At 40.0% G+C, this 22,169-nt stretch overlaps 2 protein-coding genes across 3 annotated transcripts; one reads left to right on the forward strand and one right to left on the reverse strand.

Annotated features, from left to right (window-relative positions):
• Window positions 1-1,018: 1,018 nt before the first annotated feature.
• LOC105021412 (solute carrier family 22 member 7-like) lies at window positions 1,019-7,371 on the forward strand. 2 transcript variants are annotated; one of them, XM_010889064.3, is made up of 11 exons: window positions 1,019-1,150; window positions 1,319-1,468; window positions 1,697-1,800; window positions 3,844-3,998; window positions 4,133-4,301; window positions 4,426-4,549; window positions 4,851-4,960; window positions 5,251-5,465; window positions 5,700-5,808; window positions 5,997-6,209; window positions 7,244-7,371. In XM_010889064.3, the coding sequence occupies exons 1-11, from the start codon at window positions 1,091-1,093 to the stop codon at window positions 7,329-7,331; spliced, it is 1,497 nt and encodes a 498-aa protein (XP_010887366.2). In that variant the 5' UTR covers window positions 1,019-1,090; the 3' UTR covers window positions 7,332-7,371. The 2 variants fall into 2 exon arrangements, with proteins under 2 accessions (XP_010887366.2, XP_010887365.2); XM_010889063.3 differs by having other exon boundaries at window positions 1,019-1,468.
• Window positions 7,372-7,499: 128 nt separating this feature from the next.
• Window positions 7,500-21,848, reverse strand: crip3 (cysteine-rich protein 3). The gene is made up of 7 exons (XM_010889065.3): window positions 21,495-21,848; window positions 20,294-20,388; window positions 12,378-12,435; window positions 10,082-10,207; window positions 8,999-9,073; window positions 8,648-8,742; window positions 7,500-8,128 (listed from the first exon to the last, which is right to left on the reverse strand). Exons 1-7 carry the CDS (start codon window positions 21,535-21,537, stop codon window positions 7,991-7,993), a joined length of 630 nt encoding a protein of 209 aa, XP_010887367.1. The 5' UTR covers window positions 21,538-21,848; the 3' UTR covers window positions 7,500-7,990.
• Between the last annotated feature and the right edge of the window lie 321 nt (window positions 21,849-22,169).

The following is a 22,169-nucleotide window of genomic DNA, read 5'->3' on the forward strand; positions in this document are numbered from 1 at the left end:
TCTGAAAATACTTCGATCCGTTATCAAATAATTACAACATTGACAATGTTGAAAATTGTTTTGGGTCTTTAATTAAAATAATTTGAATCAATAATCTTGCTTACGCATTTCTATGTATCCCATGCACTGAAATATGTGAGAAATATATTCATACATTTCCGGGTGCAACTGTATGGAAGTGTATCAGTTACATGATTTATTTAATAATGCAAATTACATTTGCCATTCCTTTATATAAATATTTTTTTATACAACTTCAAGTAATATATTGGATTTTTATCTTCCCAATGGGGTATCCATCATTCCTGCCAATTTGAAAAATAAACAGAGGTTGCCAATATTGAGTAAAATGAACATGATCTTAGATACAAAGCAAGAACAGATACAGTTCAAGTCACATGATGCCTAAACTCTCACGCTGAAACACCAGTGTTCTCTGGTAAATCTCAAATGAACTCGTGCTCCACTCCACCCTCAGCCCTCCATTTGCGCATTAACTCTTGCCTCAACGTTTTGCACAAGTGAGCGAGGGTGCAGAAACTAATTCGAAGGCCCCTTCGAGCGAGCAAGTAGCTAGCAAAATGCAAACCCATAAGCACTGCATCATTTTTGAGCTTGCTCAGTTTTCACACTGAGTATCTTTGCCTAGTGATAAAACATAAATGCTTTTGTTTACTGATTCAAGGCATGACACATGGAGAAAAAGAAATAGGTCCTAATTAAATGATCAATTGTTAGTAGATAAGTGTCTCTAAACTTTAGACTGGAACGCAATACATCTTTGATGCTGCATACCTTTTTAACGCTGGAAACTTTGACATTGTGTAATATTATTCAGTTCCTTAAGCACTCCTCACAGTCAGTGCATCACTGATTTATGTAGGGTTAGGGTTACATAAACTCTTTTAAAGTCATTTTTCAGTCAAAGATTAATGAATTTCACAAAGTTTAACTAAAAATTAGACAGTAAGACTAACAGACACAGTTAAGACGTGGTCAAAGATTATTGCATATTTTCTTGATATATGGATGAGTTTAAATTTCAGTAACTATTACGCTTGTGTATAACATTAGCAAGTGGAAGGCAAAGATGAAGTTTGAGCACCTGCTCTCGGATATCAATGGATTTGGACGATTCCAGATTATAATCGTTAGTATAAGTTTTATTGCCCGATTCACCTTGCCATGTCACTTTATGCTGGGTAACTTCATAGCAGCCGTGCCTGCTCATCACTGTGACTTCAGTGTTCTGGACGATGCGGGAGTCATTAGGAATCTGACCCAGGAGCAGAGACTGACTGTCAGTGTTCCTGTACAGGAAGACGGGACTCCAAGCTCCTGTAAGATGTTCCTAGAGCCCCAGTTCCACCTCCTGATCAACCCCAATGACAGTGACCTTTTTATAGTTCCCTGTCAGAATGGATGGGTATACGACAACAGTACTTTCAAATCCACTATTGCTACAGAGGTAGGTCTTTTTGTCACTAGCCTATGCAAGTTGCAAGGTAATGATTTAGTCATTAAATGTTTTTTTTTTTTTACCACTGAAGACATTGGATAGAAATGTAGGCACAAATCTCAGTGAATGCATCTTTAAATATTGTTACATTACGAGCCTCTCAATGAAAGTATTTCACAAAGTAGAAGTTTTCTTTCATGCCTAGTCTGTTTACTTGATTTCCATCTATTTCGTCAGTGGGACTTGGTTTGTGACCAGAAATGGCAAAATAAGGCAACAGCCACCATCTTCTTCATTGGTGTGATGTTCGGAGCCATGACCTTTGGGAGTTTGAGTGACAGGTATGTTAACAGTCAGATTCAATTATTTCATTCATACATTTATTCAAGCGTTCACGGACTATGGATTTCAGTAACGGATGACCCCGTAGGCAGACTTAATGATTTATAGGACCCATGGGAAAGGTCAAAGATATGGTAATTTGTGTCTTTTTTCCCTTTTCTTGCAATTGGACAACATTATACATCATTTAGATCTAATGTCCTGCAGTTCTATACATTTGACCAAATAAAATGCAGTGTGAGATTTGTAGGTAGCAAAATTCATCCGAGATTAGGATATCAATTTAGATAACTCATCAATCAAAAAAAAACTTTAGCTGACATGGCTAATTCACTGATTGTCGGTAATTCTGTTTCTATTCACAGTATTGTTTGCGAGTAAAGTGATTTCAAATAAAAATATTGAAATAAGTAAAAAAAAAAAAGTACTTATGTAAACACACATTTGTTTTTACAGGAATCTTTTTTAATTACACCAGGTAAACTTCACACAATTATCATGTCCGTGGTCCTCCTATTGCAACTCGTAAATGCATGCATTATTTTTTTTTGAATAAAGATCTAATTGACCTCTGCAACCACCTATAACTTTGGTTTCCTGAAGGAAGTAACGAGATACCACACATACTGTATAGCACTGGTGTCGTTTAAGCATTATTTTTTTTAATAGCCCCGGAACTCAAATTAACCAAAAAAATAGCCCCTGATCTATTCATGTATAATTCCAATCACGCATTATTACAATGTAGACAAGTCGGCCGCTAGCATGTACATCGAAATGTCCCTCCAGCAAGTACATTCAAAACCTTGTACTTTCTGTCCCGGGGGTTGGGGGGTAAGCCTTGAAAGTATTGTGATCCTAGCAACGCCTCTGCTGTATAGGGAACATTAACACAATTTCTACAGATATAACAACCTCCCAGAAAGTGTCCTTGTTGACTGAACTGTAGCAAGTACATTTAAAGGCAAGCCTTTTGCTTGTAGACTCTACCACTCTGCGTCCCGCCACATACAGTAAGCCGTCACTCAGCTCTTGCAGTTTATTTGTTGCAATAGGTCTATATGGCTTCATTGGAAGTGTGTAAAACAATGCTTTTCCTAAAACATTTGTAGGTTAACTTTTCATTTCCACATAGTGACTGCTAGACTCTCTGACACTGCATACGCAGAGGATTGAGGACAACACTGTAAGCAACTCTGTGTCTCATACCAAGAGACTTAACCTAATTTTCCTTACAATGAACAATGGCCCTTTAAAACTGTATAGTATTGCTGTGTGTGTGTGTATGTGTGTGTGTTTGTCCATCTGTCCGTGTGCTCAAAACTTCACCATTCTCCCCCTGCACTGAATTGGTTTTATTGGGTTGAAGACTTGGACATCAACCTGTTTTCCCAGCCAAACCTTTTAACTTAACATTTTCAGATGAAATTATTTCAATACAAGAAATTGATCAAAATCACAATTCCACACAGAAATGGCTGTTTCTCAAAAGGGAAAATATCCTGGCAGCAGACAAAACAAAATACAAGAACATCATACAATTATTTTTTGGAAGAGATTCACTTTATTGTTGTAGGCGGTAAAAAAAATGTATTGTTCCAAACTACTAAACTATTGTACTTCATCATTTGACACCACGACGACCATCACATTTTCTGTCATGGTCATTAGGACCTTTTAAAAGGTTGTGTCCGTTGTTGAATCAATCAATCTGCACTTGACTTGCCATTTTTCTGGAATACTCCTAAGAAATATGGAGTAATGATGAGCCAGAATGTTACACGGGCAAAATGATAAAACCCCCTGAAATCTCTCCTGCAGACATTTTTGGTAATTGTGATATAGGTTACCATTTGTTTTGTAGCTTCTATAGAATTTTTTCAATCATCGTTCAAGATTCTCTAAATGTTTTTCTTAATAAAGGAAATGTCAGGATTCATGTTCAAAGAATAATTACTCAACATAAAGTTACTATTGGATAAAACATTACAGATGCATTACTTCTATATACCTTCTGTTAACATTTTATATTTTCTCTCTAGATACGGTAGGAAGATCATGCTCCTGGTTTCTTATATCTTCGGCATGCTGTTTGGTATTGCCAGTGCTTTCTCCACCTCCTTCATCATGTTCACTGTGCTCAGGTTTTTCACTGGGTTCAGCATCACTGGCATTGTCATCGTCTCATCAGTACTGAGTGATTATGCAAACACACATTTGCGCGCAAACTCTCGCCGACACACATTCCCATATGACACTTGACTCTACACTAAAAACGCATGCAGTGGTGCTCCAGAGACCAGCGGTTCCATTGTCTCCCCATCTTCTCAGGTGTTGAGTGGGTGGACATTGAGCACAGGAAGTTGGTGGGAGTACTTGACAGCCTGTCCTGGACATTTGGTAATGCCATGATTCCAGCCATAGCATACTACGTGACCGACTGGAGATGGCTGACCGTAGCGGTCACCTCGCCTCTCGCCCTGGCAATTCTCACCTGGAGGTCAGTGGGGGGGGGGGGGGGTGACAGACTAACTGAGGAACTGAATGACGGACTGACCGACGGAATGGAGCGTTATACCAGTTTGGCGTGTCATTGGGAATTACACCTTTTCCTCCTCTGATAGGTGGATTCCTGAGTCAGCCAGGTGGCTCATAGCCAATGGGAAGTTTGAGAAAGCCAGCTTTTATATGCAACAATGTGCCCAGATGAACAAGAAGGAGGACTTTGCAGGACAAATGACACCAGAGGTCAGTGAATGCATGGATTGTTGCCGTTATGGCAATATGGTAATTCCTTCACCGTTCCTTTTAACCTGCTCTTAAATTTGTTAGGGCTTTTTTTGTTATCTCCTATGATTAGAGTTGGCAAGACAGTAGAAACAGATCTGGGACCAGGTTACTTTATTTCTGAATGTCTGGATATGTTTGCCTTATTTCTACTGACACTATTATTCTGATCTACATCAGTGCCTACTGTACATAAGGTCTAAGGTTAAGGGGCTGATTTGGGATTCAGAAACTGACCTGCCTCAGCTTTTTATTCCACCAGACACTTTCCAGTATCATTGTAAAGGAGAGAAAAGACAGAACTTACTCCTACCTGGACCTGGTCAGAACCCCAAAGATGAGGAGACTGGCTCTCCTCACAGGGATAGTGTGGTGAGTATCCCATGTCTCATGAGGTGTGTTACATGTCGCTTAAGTAGATTCATGTTAATAAAAAGGGGACATAAGGTATAATAATGTAATGATAATGTGAATGTGTGGGTGAGGTGGGGACAATTAAGAATACTAAATGATGACGTGAAGTTGGAAAAACATTTATGTGGAAAATATAAATTAATTTAAATTAAGCTTATAAGCTCCCCTCAATTTGTGTGGCAACACAACACATCAGTGTACACATTTTAACAAACACGACAATGCCAAGCTGCTTTCTCATCCCAAAGGTATGGTGTGGCTTCAACATATTATGGCATTAGCTTCAACATCACTGGATTTGGGCTCAACATCTATCTAACCCAGTTTGTATATGGTGCCATAGAGCTGCCAGCCAAACTGTCAGTATATTACCTACTGGATAAAGTGGGCAGGAGAAACACTGAGGTGGCCTCTCTGCTGGGTGCTGGAGTCTGCCTCGGTATCAACATCTTCATACCTCGAGGTGAGAGGGAGGCCATGCTGATCCAGCACACATTTTCATTTAGGTCCCTGAGCGGACAGTTTTTTATCAATTAGCTAAACTGAAGACCTTTCTTACTTCAGCTGGGCTGCAACAGACCCTGAGTTCTCGTAATTCAACAGGGGTTATCATCTAACACTGCTGGGCTCTGGTTCAGCCTGTTTCAGAAAGTCCTGGATTCAGCCACTGATTTGCACGTTACCTGTTCCCTTTCAGGAATGTCTGTTTTCAGGACGTCCGTGGCGGTGCTGGGGAAGGGTTGCGCGTCAGCAGCCTTCACAACCGTTGTGTTGTACTGCTCAGAGCTGTTCCCTACTGTGGTCAGGTACATTCACACGCCAGACTCCTCTCGCTTTAGGGCTATTCTGTGGAGCAGTCGAGGGTACCAACACCACCTCTTGCTGCCCCTCTTGACTTTCCTGCGACACAGATACCAGAAGAGCCGGGCATTGGGAGATTGGGTTACTGAATGAACTCAAAACGTGTGTCGTGTGTCCCCCTCCGCTCTCTCAGGCAGAACGGCATGGGCTACAACTCATCCATGGGCCGTCTGGGTGTGTCCCTGGCCCCTCTGATCCTGCTCCTGGACGAGGTGTGGAGAGACCTTCCCCAGGTCCTCCTCTGCTCTATAGCCCTGCTGGCTGCACTGGTGGCCTGGATGCTGCCGGAGACACAGGGCCGCTGTCTACCAGAGACCATCCAGGATATTGAGGATGAGCCGGCAGGGTAGGTACAATGGAGCCTCTGTGATATAGACACTTGGGCTGGAATTCAGCAGAGCGCAATATAGAGCAGAGTGCCGGACAGCTCACAATATGAGCTTTTGAAGGTACAGCATGCAGAAATTGCTCCGCCATTGCGTGGTTGCTAAATGGTCTATAATTTCATTTTATGTGACAAGCAATGTACAAGCAATGTAGTCAGTAGCATGTTGAACAATACAGCATCCTTGACCCACGATGCAAAGATTACTCTCGTAAAAATGACCATCCTCTTAGTCTTGGATTTTGCCTACTTAATTTCTAGGCTGGCTGTTACAGCTACCATAACAAATGACATAGTTATCCATCTAAATTATATAGCCGGTTCCATCTCATACCAACGATGCTGTCTTCGGTTGTTGTCTGGCGACTGCACCGGCTACTAAAGTAAATATGTTGGTGGACCAATATTGAGACAATAAGTGTTGTGTGAAATGTTGCATTATCCTGCTGGAAGTATCCATGTGATGAAGATATGAAGGGATGCGCCTGGTCAGCAACACTATCTATGCTACAGCGTTCAAACGTTGTTCAATTGGAATCAATGGAGGGGAAAACATTACTCACATTATTGATACCACAAGCCACCAGGCAGGATTGAATTCAGGGATGTATGTTGCTTATGCCAAATGAGCTGTATATGGGCAGATTGCATTCACTGTATAAACTATGCATGTTTGCCCAAGTTAATTACCTTTAAAAGTGATTTAGCATTTCCTGCATTATAAAATACCTTGAATGGAATCATCGTTTTTGAAAGTACAACAGCCTTGATCTTCGTATCAGAACATTTATGGGTTGTAAAAATATTTACATAGTATAATAGTTATTAGTCAAATCTGAATTTAAATAACTCCTTTATAAAGCACAATTTCTCAAGCAAGCATTTTGTCCAAACGCAATTTGTAATTCCTCTGTAAACTTGTTCATTGACAGTTATATAACAGTTAATGTTTTATCAATACTTTTTGTGTCTATCCGTTTTACTCACCATTCCAGGAAATGTTTGGCTGAATCCAGAGTTGTGGACACAACAGAAATCCCTCTCAAATCAAAGGACAACAATGAGGTGGCAAAGACATACTAAGACATTGTATTTGTGTATATAGGCCTAAATGTGCATTTGTTTCTTGTACGTACAAAAAAAAAGATATTCAAATAATGATTAAATAATTATTCATTTTAATGATGTGTAAAATAAATAAATTATATTCCTTTAAACACAAATTATTACTTACAAGTAAACTGCAATGTTAGATTATTTTATTTAGAGAAACACTTCCTGTTTCATATAAACAAAAAATTAAAAAAACAATATTTTTGATAATGTATCATAACTCAATATGCATTCTTTCTCAATATAACTACTGGCAAATGCATGCATTCTTTAACATTAAATGAGTCTGTTGTTAAATACATATAAGTCAGTGTGGCTAGCAGGTTTCAAAAGTGATTTACATTATCTTAAAACTTATACAAACAATAAGTAAAGAAACTAGAAAAAACTAAACAGAATACGAAATTTCGTATTTCCTTTTGTCTTACATAATTTCTGTAACCACAAAAATGAAACAAGAAATATTTCCTAATTTTAATACAGCAAGCGTTTGGATTGTAGCATTGGTTTGTCACTCAATTCACTAACCTTGTCACCAGGCTACTGCGCACAGCGCCACTGAAGTCGCTGAAGTGACCTCATACAAAACCAACAAATGGGGGAGTTTTTTTCCCCTGTCTTCTGTGTGTTTAAGACTGGCTGGGTATTTCTGTTTGCTCCAGGTCTTCCTTGTCATAGATGTAACAACCCACATTACCAATGTTCACGCCTTTTGGTCCATACAAGATGCCGTAGCAAGGAACATGACAGTAGGGTATCCCTTCATGCTGCACAGAGGGAAAGCAACGTCATGTTTTCGTTTTGAAATCGGACAGATTGTCAGTCAGTTTTACTCTTTTGATTAAGTTTAATTTCAATTTCCGACATCAGTACATCTAAGGATTATCTTAAAAGGAAATGTGTAGCTTGACTGGTAAGGTTTTTTTTACCAACACCTGGGGTTGTGGGTTTGATTCCCATGGGGGGCCAGCATGAAATTAATACAATCACTGCTCTAAGTCGCACTGAATAAGAGCATCTGCAAGATGACGTGAATGTACATGTAAGTGTATATGGTCTTCCTGAAGAAGTATCACCATTTCAAATCGCCTTTCTTGGGAATATTGACACAGAAAAAGTGGATCTTAAAAGCGGTACTTGCTTTTTTCATTACAGTAGGAAACAGTACGCTAAAATGTCCCCAGTAGGTTTTTCACTACAGTATGGCTCTTGCAAAGTAAATTCCCACAAGTGACCAGCATTAGAAAACATGAAAAATGTCAACAGTAAAACTATGGATGTAATACCTCAGCATGTCCACCAGAGGTCAGTGTTTTCTTACACCTTTCACATCGCAGGCAAGGTCGGTGCCAGTTTCTTCCCAAAGACATCACCTTCTCTGCTGCATACAGACAAACACATCACCACTACAACCCCTACTTTGGCTAACATGTTACAATCGTCTGTGTGGCGCACCTATTGTAAGGTGTGTCTTAAAAATATATTGAAAAGATAAACATCTGCTAAGAGTCCGCTTGAATTATCAGTAAAAGTTCATGGTATTAAACAAAATAGAAAGCCACCTTTAGTACGCTTTTGTAAAAAAAAATATATATACATATCCTAAATCAATCATGGACCGTCCAATCAATACATACCAAAATATACAATTTTTCCACAGCCAGGACAGAGTGAGGTCTCTCCGGCAAACATCCTTGTTGGAGGGGGAGGAACTGAAGAAACAACAGGTGATGATTCATGAATTCACCTGACAGAACCACAGGAGTAAACCCAACTAAACTCACATACTGGGTTTCTGCAGATTAACAGACAGCGAATATAAGGAAAAACACAACGCAAAAATTTATCCTCTACCTAACACAATTATTACTATAAACAACTGACCGTATTTATTGACCACACATGAACTCACCGTTTGTTGATTGAACAGCGTGATACAAAACTTCAAGAGATTATAAATGATTATAACACTGAACCATCAGTCCCCCACCCCTTCCTTCAAACTAATTTTAATCTCCAAAGGAAATGCTAAGCCCAAAAATGTAGCGAGAATCTGTTCAAAAGATCTGTTGAAAGTTCAATCATGGGTCAGTCGTGAAACTCAGAAATGTACTCAAAATGTTCTTTTGTACTGTAAATCATCTATACGTTGGTGTGAATTATATGTTAGAGGGATAATATTTTACAAATGTGAAGAAATGTGTTAACAATCATCCCTTGTCACATGAAGCGTCACTAACACGAATGGCCTGCCAGTCGGCAAAGCCTCATTAAGGCAAAATATTTCAGGAAGTCAGCCAATCGAAGCTGGGCAATTAAAATTCCTCATTCCTCCCCAGTGACGAACAGTGAGAGGGTCATTATGTGTGTGTGTGTGTCTGTGTGTGTGTGAGTGAAACTAAACAAGCTGGTGATGAGTAACCCTCTCTTTACCCACCCTTCATGTGAACCTTTAACGGTCATGCTTGGAGCACTTGGTGAGGGCAGTTAATTTTAGCAGACTTGATAAAAGGAACTGATTCCTGTGTGTGTGTGTGTGTGTGTGAGATTGGGAAGGTATTTGTTTTTCCATCAATACAATGCGTTACTCTAAGCTCCCAAAATAATACTATTACCCCTCTTTTGCTTAAGCTTGGTCTCTGATCTACCGTACGTGTGCCATTTTACTCTTCTAGTAAGTCCATTGGAGTTCGCAAGAAGGCCCAAACAACACTCCACACCTTTGTACTGGTTCCGGGTAACTTGCATGGTGGTCCATGGTGTCGTCGGTGACCCCTCTGGAGGGCAGTCGGAGGAGGGTTGAGGAGTTTCGTAGATGTAGGCGCCTGCCCCTCCGATGTTCACACCTAGAGCAGAGGGGCAATTAACGAACTGAATCACTGCAATGCAAAGCATGCGCCAAGTTTAGAACCTCCACAGTGTCAGTGTTTGTAATGTAACAGTAGGCATTCTGATATGCCAGTATGCATTACCATTATAAATACAGCCATATAGAGATAAAACATTATAGTGGGCTTTGGTCAGTCAGTTTTCAACAGGGAGAACACATTTCTCCTAAGCCTTCAGATTTTAAATACTTAAGTTGCGTTTAAAATATCTGTTACTCTCTGAGCGAAAGACACATTAGAGGGGCCTCATCATCATTATGCCAGCCAGCTTTGTTGCATGTTTCATTTTAGCTTTGGTTTTATGATATTGCCTTTGGACCATTGATAAAGTGATCTTGTACGTACAATGATGAATAACATTTTTCTAGACTCGTAAAGGGGTTGGACTTTTTGCACCTTTTACCGTTTTCTTTTTGTCAAGGTTAGAAGATGTAGGCAGATGTTGTTGTACCATAACCATCATTGAAAGAGGAGGTTGAGCGTGATAAGATATTCAAATCCTCCCACTGGCTGGATTTAAATACAAATTACTAATCACTTCACAAACCATAAAAACTGTGACTCACAGTTGAGATCCAATGAGCTGAGGTTTTCAGACCACAAAGTCAAGGATAACTACAAACCTTAAGAAATGTGGTCATTTGCTACTGACTGAAACACATTCAGCATGGCAGGGACTGGGTGAAGACTTCAGCGGTATAAAATATGAAATGGAATGTGGAATGCGACAGCCATGTCACTAACAAACACGTGTCAGTATCTCTCATATTCACCCGATTTAGCTAACGACCTAGTTACTTTGCCAGGAGGCTGAAACCTGGTCACAAGGGAATCTTCCAGAAAGACAAAACAATTGTTAATTGCCCACAAAGTTACATTATTTCAAAGGTCATCTCAGTCTCTGGACTTAAATCCCACTGAAAATCTGTGTTTTGAATTCAAGAGGGAAGATCTGGAAAGATGACACTGTATGAAGGACTGGTCTAACATCCCTTCAAATATGTTCTCCAATCCAAAAAAAAAAAAAAGGGCTTAGTGCCATTACTGTTGTTAAGGGAGGGTGTGCTAAGTTCTGAAAGTAACAGTGCCAAAAATATTGACATTTTGGGAAAATACATCAGTGTACTTTTGGTTGATTCCCTTGAATTATTGATTAAAATATTAATGACATAGTACAATACATTACACAATTACATCTCACTACTGGTGTTGTTCATTTTTTACTGCCCTTTTTGCTCATCTTCATCAAGGGTGCCAATCATTTTGGAAAGGACAATATATCAACAGGAACAACATCTGATCCTAATTTCCTATACTCTTCCAGTGGCTTTAGCTCACAAGACAAATAACTGTGTGACTCCTATCTTGGACGACAGGCTGAATAACATAGGAAGAAACAGAGGAGGAAGAGGCCAAGGGGAAATGCCTGCTGATTTTCAGTTGAGTTTGAGGTTCCTTTATCCAAACATCCAGAACCAAAACCCGCCTCCGTCCTACCCAAACCACAAGAGACACACATTCCAGACAAATCCCTGTTTCTGTATATATGTACAGTATGCACTGGGTCAACTCCACTTTAATGCCCGGGATCAGAAGGTGATCTGGCACTTTAACTTATGTTGCCCTAATACCGGTGTAACTGCAAAGAAATAACTGTAGCCACTAGGAACATGTAATAACATAACTGCTTCATAGTTATAGCTAATCTTTTTTTTTTTATTCACTTTCTTAGTTTCTCCCAAAATGTATTCATGCAACTTTAGAAAATGAGGCCCTTACAATAGTTGTCATTTCTTAGACCTGAAATAATTAAACCAGGGCAGGAGATCATTACAGAACTAAAAATATCAGTCTGGAATGTCACACTGAGGATTTCATGCACTTTTATGTATGGGTGCTTTTGGAGAGATTGAAAACTTCACTGGAATTTTATTAATGCTAATTGGTTATGCTGCCCGCACTGTGTATTCTGGATAGAATCTCCATATGTCTTAAGTATCTTTGGATTTAGAGAGTATACTACATCTAAGTAATTTAGCAGATGGCCTAATCCAGAGCTACAGTACAAAAAGTAGTGAGAACATATTTTCTATTTCATTTACTTAAGTAGCCTACTGGAATATCATACCTTTGGGTCCAAAGAGAGTTCCATAGCATGGTTTGTGACAGTATGGCAGTCCATCATGCTGAAAGACAAAGTATGTCAAATATTAGAAAATATTCAAACTGACGACTTATTACTGAAATTACTGAAACGGAAACTATAGAAACTGAACTGTAGTCAGAGCAATGCATTAAGGTTCAAACAGACAGGGGTTATATTTCAGGAATGTGACCAATGACCTGTCACTGGCTTGATCACAAATGGCACCCTATTTCCCATGACTAGGACTCACATGATCAAAACAGTGCACTTTATAGTGAATAGGGAGCCATTTGGGAGGCCACCCTTGTCTTTCAATCTCAGAAGAATGCCTTCTCCTGACCTCTTCGAGGTAATTATGGAGGAGCTGTATCTGTCATCCCTGAAACAGACAGGGCAGAGCAGAGAGAGCCTTTTAACTCATATTCGTGTCAAACACCTCCTCAATTGGGATTTTACTTTTAGCAAATTGCCTCCGTATGCTCTTGCTAGCTCCCTCACATTCCGCGGGTATGAATTGGGAATAAAATAATATTTGGACACCGACGCCCGTCTGAGTGAGGATGGGAGGGGTATTAGGAATGCTGCAGCCTTCTCAGACTCTTCAAGCTCCTCAATGAGCAGAAAGTGTCTTAACTGGTTCTTAAGCACTTATTCCTTAGCTCTTATTGAAGAAGTTTTGCCCAATAAAGATCTTCTGAGTCAAGCCCCCTGCGGAGTCTTATGAGGACAGGGCCCCTTGGGCCCCGCCGCTAGAGGACCCAGCCCGACAACTACAACAGGTCCCTGTACAAAGTCCTCCAGGTTGTGCTCCAGACCTAGTTTCTGCCTAAGGGTTTCTGCTGTCACTGCCCACAGCCCACCCGGTCGTCCCTGTCCTAGTCCAACAGCAGTGATTGAGCGAACCGGCTCTCAAGCCACCACAGGGAGTATCTAGCCAGCGACAAGGCGTGGCAACCTGTCAGCGGCAGTCAATAATGAACGCTCATTATAAATGTGGACAGAAGCTGGCCAATTTCACTCAGTGGAACTATTGGGCAGGATTTGAACTCTGATCTCGTAAATACACCACTAACTGCGAGGCAATGACTTGACCGCTGCGGTAAATTTACATTTTAATATCTTAATATAACAATTTAATATATTTATATAATTTAACTGAAATTCCTTCGATTTGTGCTGCATGGTGTAGGCTAGATAAACTAGGCTACACTGCATCAAACTACACACTGCAACATCCCAATGATCAGCCCTGAACTGCAGGCTCTTTTCCATGTAAACCTTTTGATGCCTAACCAACAGCTGTGCTGTGAGGTGGCACTACAGGAGGTCAGTCAAAACCGGAGTAGTTTAATGGGTTTAGGGTCAGTGTGAAGATCAGTGGGTCAAAATGTAAACTTTAATAGCTCGGTACTGCCATAGTTGATTTTAGCAAAAACAATTGTTATTTGTTATTGAACTCACAGTAAAGCTGTGTTCTACTAATGTTCTCTGTAAACAGAAAAAGAAATAGGACACTTGTAATGGAAATAGCAGCTGTAGGGGGCATTTTCTAAAAAATAAAATACTTTTCTGTCTGACAGGTGGGTTTTTGTTATAAGAAACTGTGATAAAGAATTTATAAGAGGCACATTGCAATTTAATTTTTTACCAGAAATGTAAAATCTCTAGGCCGACATGATTGCAAGTTACCATGGCATGGACCGTGATGAAAAGCATAGGCAGATGACAGAATGATTGGAATATGGCAAATATTAGGCAGCTCCTGGATTTTATACATACTGGCTTTTGTGGGCTACCAGAGACAACAGAAAGGTGGGCAGAGCATGAAGGCTTCTGTCAATTTATTAATGCAACATTTGGCTAAATGGACAACAGCAACCCTTCAGCCTCATCTTCCCTTTTTTCAGTTCTATATTTTCTATATTTGCAATAGAACATGTGTGTGAGATTATTCAACAGTTTTATCAACACACACCAGTTCAAAGGAAAAGCCCCATGACATGCAACTGTCCCATCTACTTTCTAGCCGAACTTGGTAAACAGAAAATTATTGGATAAGTTACCTAGCTACTGTCTTAATTTTCATTAGACTTTACTAACAACAGTTTGGCTTTCTGTGTTGAAGCCTAGTTAATCCAATAATAAGAGGTAGGCCACAGTAGCCTTACCCGTTTGACAGACAATTATAGGCTACAACAAATTCTATTGACCAATTTAATTTGCAATGCACTCTACTGTAACTCTGTGGCAGTGAATGTGTTAAGTAGAAACAGGGTTTGAATATGAACTATTTGAGGCCATGCCATAGCTTCTGTCAAGTGAATGGCAAAAACCACACAGACCCGCACCTCATTTATAAAACCAAAGTAATATATGGAACATACAAAGCTATTTATGAAGATGCTTTAGGCTACAATGCTTAAACTAGAAACAAGTTGTAAATGGCGTGCGATACCTATGTGCTGAAGATATTTTCACCTTTACCCTTGTGCCTGTGAACCACAACGTTCTGACCTGTAGTGGTGCACGCTTTAAAAATGGATATGTTCACACGCAACGCAGTGATTGCAGGGTGAAGAACAGTTCCTAAAACTGCATATTTAAGGCTCTTGTCTGTCTGATGACTGGGATTAAATGATAGAATGTTCTCTGCAACAGTGTCTGTTTAATGTTTTAATTAGTATTTTGGGTATAGGGGAGTTTTTTGTGTGGGAGGGTCATGTGCAAACATATTGCTGAAGGGAGGGCCATCCATTTCCATGAGAGAGATCCACATTTCTACAGGCATTCTTCATTTTAGTACATAATCCAAGTTCATGGGACACCCAATTTAGAACCTTATTTCCTACAGCCTATTCATTTTGACCAGAACCAAGAAAGCCCTTTTCAGGTTCACTTTTATGACACTTCCCTTTGGACGTCTTTTAGCAGGTCAGGGTTATTACCCTCTATTGTGAGTCTTTCATTACCCTGCAAACTCCATTCCTCACACTACAATAACAAACCAAGGCAAACCACACACTCTAATAAGAGTTGGGGAAAATGTTTTTCACTGTTAAAAAAATAAAAAAAAGATTGAGATAATCTAAGTTTAACATAAAAGGCTATTGTATTACCGTGCAGAAAGCAGTGGGATCACAGTGTAGCTACATATTAAGGCATGGCATTTACAATGACATTGTTTCTGGATCAGTTGCATGGAAGTGGACCGGACTGTGCCAGTGACTTGTGACAGGAGGGCTGCCCAGTATGGCTTGTCATGATTATCTTTGCACGATAGCGCTCATTCAACCTCAGGGTATTATTATTTTTTTTTAAGTGAAAAAGGCATCTCATGCAAACACTGAGGCCTGAATTACTGTGTCAGTGACAGCCTCTGACTCAGCTTTTCCCATCTGAAGCTGATAAAATGAGCTCATGATTTATCTGGAGAGTGAAGTGAGTTCCAAACGGCGCCCTATCATCCATGTAGTGAACTTTAGAGCATGGCCCAGTGGGACTCTAAAAAACCCAACAAGAGTCCTTCGCAGACCCAACAGCCTGGTGTCATCTCAGACTTGGCTGTTGCATTGTCACATTGACCGCTGAGGGGGTTATGTAATGCTGTCATGGAGCTGGAGTTTATCGGTGTGATTAGAGAGTCAGTGACAAATTCAAACAAGGCATTAGCTATTCACTGTCATTTTAGGCCACAGCCCGGAAACTAAGGAAACGCTACTGTTCAGTCAAGGTCTGTAATAACTTCACCTATTATTTTGCAGATAAACTCCTAGTAGCAGGAAACATCACAGTTCACCACATAACCACCATTATGTGTTTTGTTTCATTGACAAGCAGAGGTGGCGAGAGCTGGCTGACCGTTGAGCATCACTATAAAAGGACATGTGGAGTATTATGCAGCTCCTCTATGCTGCACCGGTTCAACTGCCCATGCAATGATATCAGATGGAGGAAAACATCTAATGGTATTTTGTGGAAAGATTTCAAGATCTGGTGCCCCCATGTCTTTTTCTGTGTCTGTAATTTCTCTCTATGTGTTTGCTGTGGAATGCAGATGCCATTCTTTCCCCATCCCTTCCTCCCTAAGGAAAAAGTATTTGACCTCTGAGAGAGACGGATACGGAGGGAGAATGAGAGAGAGACTGACTACAGCTTCTGTGATCCTCCGCCATCAAAAGGTTTTAGATAATGTTCTGACAGTGGATTTTGAATCCTTGTGTGGGAGATACCAGGAAACACACGCACAAAGAAAAAGAACAGTACTTTAGTTGATAGCCTGTCAAAAACACTCCTGTCCTGAGATAACATTAGCCCATTCACTCTCTCATGCCACAACACAATTACAGATAATTCAGAGATAAATAAGTGGATATACAGTGTGTGGGCTCCTGAAAGTGAAATGTTTGTACGTTATTCTATATCGGGTTATATAATTCACACAAATGGGAAATCTTTGTGTCCATTCGAAACTGCTCAAGAACGGCAGGCCAAAAGGTTTTGAATCTCCTTGGTACCTCTGAAAAGTCAATTATGCTAACCCTTCCATTAAAAATAAGAGACAAGCATGGAATGTTACCCACTAAACCCACTACACTGAAGAATACATACATTGCTTCTGCTTTTCTTATAGATTAAATCACACATTATTTTTCTGAGGAAGACAGACCGTTTGAGTCCTTCGGGAACATTAAGACACATTTCTCATTGTTCTCCAGGCAACTGAACCAGCTACAAGCGGGCCCATGCTAACCCACAGTCACCAAACTCAAAGACACTGAAACACAAACACAAGGCTTGACTTTGTCTCCTACTGGTCTGAGATGACCTAAATGAGCTGCCTCAGTAGTCCTAGTATCATTCAACTCAAAGACTCCAGTGTTTGAAACAGTACAATGACTTACCGGTGGGTTTGGGTATGGAACAGGATCAAACAGGCTTCCAAAACAATGGCAGGCCATTAGATATTGATCCTACCCTGTGAGAAGACCAGGTGACCAGCCATACCTGGTCACACTACCTATAGTGTAAATATCTATATCTATGAAACCTAGTTTTTAGGAGTCAGTGATAAGTGAAACGTTTTATTTGTGATTTAGAGTGCACTCTACATTCATGTGTTGCACAGGATCTTTTTTTAGACAATAGTTCAGACTCACTTCAATATTCCATAGAATTGTATTGCCACAGGCAGTGACCAAGTTGGCACTCAAAACCACCATGCCGAGGGGGATAATGTCCTGTAAGTGGTCCAATTCTGGCTCTGCTGTATAATATATATTCTAAACTAGGTAGTTTGAATTCTGAATGCAAAATGGCTGATAGTCAAGGTATATGTAAGCAATCAGGCATGAGCGTGTGTGGTGTATGGCCAACATACCACAGCTAAGAGCTGTTATAAGGCACAACGCATGGCGGATTGCCTGGACACAGTGCATAGCCGTGGTATATTGGCAATAGATCACAAACCCCAAAGATGCCTTATTGCTCAAATAAACCAATTACCAATGGCTTAGAGCAGCAAAAAGCAAGATGATGTCATACCTGTGGTAAACAGTCACATTTACTACGGCTATCAGCCAGTCAGCATTGAGAATTAATACCACCTTGGTTATAGGATATATTTCACATGCACCACAGCTAAGCTCTGTGTCCCGGCAGTCTGTGATTAACTCTTAGCCGTGGTATGTTGGCCATATACAGTATCACACACCCTTTGTGCCTTATTACCTAAATATACTATACTACTTAAATATGCTTTTCTACTGACTCCACAGTGCCTATTTTTTGGTTTTCTAAGATTTATTTTTACTAGTTTTAGTACAACAAATCCTCACTAGGGAATTGGTGCAACAAGCTGAGTCTTGTTCTGCTGCTGATCAATTTCTCGCTTCAGCACCGTTCTGTCGCTTGTTAAGTCTCTTGTAAACATTATGGTTGAGTTATCCATGTCAAAACAAACTGCTGCCTCACACTTGGCAATAATATTGTTTCTCTTGGTATTCTTTGGCACAATCTCAATGGTACACACTGAATTTGACTAGTAAACTGTAATTGCGACAACATAACCCTACACTTTCTGGAAACTTGTGGAATTCATGTTTGATATTTCTAGGCACATTCATAAAGGCCATCAGTTCAGCCTTTAGGATCATTATGGGGGGCCCTGATCAGCACAGTAGGATGCTTTATGAATACAGGCCCTGACACTTAAATGAAGTAAATACACAACACTTGCTTTCGCCAAACCTTTATCTCAATCTATCATCTACCATGTCATCTTAGCCTTCAGGAAGAACTCTGGTGTAACGGAAGACATGTCCTCCTACCGGTTTCTAATTAAACCTCAGGTTGAATTCGCGACATCCCATGATCCAACATTCCATTCCACTGCCCGGACTGGCTACACACTGCCATTCCAAGGGAGAGGACATTGTGTGTCTCAAGGGAATGCGGTCATATACAAGTAATAGATTTTTAACTTAAAAGGGAATTTCACCATAGCTCCACCTACCTAATGTACTAATTAGTAATGTTGTAAATGATACATTTGTGTAATAAAAAATTCAACATCTACTCAACAAAATCTAGAAAGATAATTTTTTTGTTTAGAATTCAACTTACTCATTGTGTTTCGATTTCCTGCTGGATATGTAACCCAAACGCACTCCTAGCTAGAACAGATCTCACAAAAACTCTTTGGAAATGCCATTTTATCCATAGTAACCATTTCTTAAAAGTGTAGGCTATACATTTTACAGTACAGGCACCTCTGCTGTCAGGCCCTGAATATCACCCCCAGGCACATAGAGATGCCTAGAGGCACCCCTATAGTCAAGACCTGATAATATCTAAATTTCTAGTTACCACTGTCTCTCAAATCTATTATAATGTAACAAAGTAACAAAAATGTATCCTTCAAATCATGATGACAAGCGATTGTATTGTGTAATGTTAAGTGTGTTAGATAGCTAGCAATACCAAGTCTACTGGGATGATAATTTGGAAAACCCACCTTTGGAGGGACAATGTCAGAATAAATGGCTTGTAGCACAATCAGTATAACACCGATGTTTTGCAAAAAGAAACAAAACATGACTACATCGATTTTTCAGATCTCGCCCGCCATTCAATACACATTCTGACATTCTAGAGTGTGTTGTTTGGCGTGCAAACCCCACACTGGTGCTCCTGCTGGTCAATAATGTGTGAAAGAAATCCCACTGACCTAGAAATCTCTCATACATGACACAAAGCACCTAAGGGTCCCCCAGAAATGCCCCTTTAAACGATTCAGGTCAGTGAGCTAGAAAGTTATCTTCGTCTTTAAAGCTGAAAAATGAAAGGTGACATGACATTATCGGTGGCCCGAATTTCACCCCAAAGGACTCGGGTCAACCGTAGCACCCTATACAGGTAATAGGGTGCCATTTGGCATAACAATACAGTGGAAATCAGGGTCACGACTGGTAAGGTGTCATCAGGATAGAGGATGACTGTCACTGTATTCTGAAGCCAATTTTTGGTTCATGGACCAGCTATCAAAGACACCCACAAAGTTTCAGTTTCTTATATGATTGGATTTTTTTTTGCCCTCTGAATTTCACAACCACTACCGCAGCTCTAGCGATCTAACTCCTACTGCTACATATACTTCTGAGTTTATTTGGATATCAGGCAGAAACTGGTAGTGATACTTACTGAAATGCCACAATCTATTAGTATTGATACAATTCATGCTGTATGGGGTTAGTGGCTTCCCTACTGTATCCGTTGGCTCTCTGTCTCTCCCTCACTTTTGTAGGGTAAAAATGCACAACCTCTTCTTCACTTTCTCTATCGCTCTTTTCTTCCTTGTCTTTCAGTAGATAGGGTATTACAGCCACAGGGCCTCCTGTTACCTCAGCGTGGTTGCCAGCCGACAGGGTCTTGTGACAGCGTTCACATTTCAGGCAGAACCTGTGCCAGTTCTTCCCCAGCGAGCTCACCTTCTCAGCTGCAGGACCGAACAAGAGTTTTTTAATGCACAACAATGACAACAAAACACCAACAACACAGTAAGCTTAATAAAACCTTATAATTTGGGTTTTCAACTGTGTCATGAATACCTTCGGGTAGGAACATTTGACTTAGCTGATAAGGCATTTATATATTCTTAAAATTTGGTTTTCAAATTATTTGTCTAATGCTGTCTGCCTGAGATCATTTCTTATTGACATCATTGGCATTCATATCCAGTGACAGTTCACAAAACACAATTTTTCTCCTCTTCACAAAAACATAAGCATTGCAAGACCTCAAGTTTGTATTTAGTTCAGTGATATTCTATCTCACTAAGTCACTGATTGCAAATATATGATAGGTTCTTGTATCTTTTGCAATAACTGAGATGTTTTGCACTTCAGTGAAATGTTTCTAAATAAAGCTATTATGTAAAACGAATAAATACAATTGCCTGCAGAGCAAGTTAAAGGCCCATTAGTCATTGTCCCTTTTGTGTTATTCTAAAACAATATTAAAATATCCATGGAAAGGTTATTTCACAAAAACTGGAAACTTACCACATGTTGTTAATAAAAAGCAATTAATTGGTTTACTGGCTATGGATCGCAGTTTACTCATGCTTTACAATGCTGATATAATTATAGTGTGAACTTGTCAGTTCAGTGATCTATGACATTAACAAGTCTGTATTCAACGTTTTCTGTTTACGATGTCAATACAGCGTAAAAAGGCTATTGTCTTCACATAATCATTACATTATCAATATCCACTGGGAAAATTTGACATAAAAAGTATTTAAATGCAAATAATGTTACCGTTATGTTGCAGATAACCGGCTGAACCCAGATTTACATTTCAGATTCTACGCAAATCCACCTCTTTAAAAAAGGATTTAGAAATGTCTCAGGATTTTGATGAATCGTCACTTTGTGCCCAGGTGAGGGTGACCTTATTGGTTTTATGAAAAACGTGTTGCCTGGGAAACCATTCTGATATGCGAGATGTGAAATATAGTTGAATGCATATAAATATATTACCAAAATAATGCTGTGCGCAGACAGAACTTTCTAGTCGCAATAGAAATATTAGACTACTTACCAAAAAACACATCCTTTGTGCATCTGGGGCACTTCGACGTCATTCTTCAACAATTCTTCGTCTGTTTAAAGATAACGTTGAACTCCAACTGCTTAGAGAAATACTACAATACTTATCGCGACTGCGGGAGTTAAGCGCTCTGCTTCCGAAAGTGCGGTGGGGTGAAGTTGCCTCCAGACGCTGATTGGGCCAGTTTTGCCAAGCTGATCCGAGATCTGTATCCTACATAAGAGAAATGTTATCGGAGGTTTGACACATCGTACCACTCCATTAAACCCATCGAATTTTCATTCAACCTGTTATACGTTGTTTATAACTTGGGTTCGTTGCAGCTCTTTCCAGTGATAGTGCTTCTAAACCATCAGTTTATATAGCAGAACACAATGACAGGCTGTCATAGACATTGCCTGTTCGTGTCGCTGTCTAACTCCATCTAGTGGAGAAAGACATAATTCACAGGCTGAATCACTAGACCTGGTAACCAATGGAGCATAACACTATGGGAATGCATTTTAGGAGCCAAGACAGTGAGACTGGTCAGTATTGAGGGAAATAGAGCCAAATACAGAGAGGTCCTTGAAGAAAACCTAACCCAGAGTGCACAGGACCTCAGAATGGTGCAAATATTAATCTTTCAGCACAAAAATGACCTGAAGCACACAGCCAAAACAACAC

This window comes from Esox lucius, chromosome 6, assembly GCF_011004845.1.
Source record: "Esox lucius isolate fEsoLuc1 chromosome 6, fEsoLuc1.pri, whole genome shotgun sequence".
NCBI classification, from domain to species: Eukaryota; Metazoa; Chordata; class Actinopteri; order Esociformes; family Esocidae; genus Esox; species Esox lucius.

Coding starts and splice junctions, on each gene's coding strand:
- LOC105021412 (XM_010889063.3), top strand. CDS start 1,091: ATGAAGTTTGAGCACCTGCTCTCGGATATCAATGGATTTGGACGATTC. Junction 4,302..4,425: donor CTGGCAATTCTCACCTGGAG/GTCAGTGGGGGG, acceptor CTCCTCTGATAG/GTGGATTCCTGAGTCAGCCA. Junction 5,466..5,699: donor CAACATCTTCATACCTCGAG/GTGAGAGGGAGG, acceptor GTTCCCTTTCAG/GAATGTCTGTTTTCAGGACG.
- crip3 (XM_010889065.3), bottom strand. CDS start 21,537: ATGACGTCGAAGTGCCCCAGATGCACAAAGGATGTGTTTTTTG. Junction 12,436..20,293: donor CGGCTGGCAACCACGCTGAG/GTAACAGGAGGC, acceptor TTTGTCTTTCAG/CATGATGGACTGCCATACTG. Junction 8,743..8,998: donor TGGAAAAATTGTATATTTTG/GTATGTATTGAT, acceptor GTCTGTATGCAG/CAGAGAAGGTGATGTCTTTG.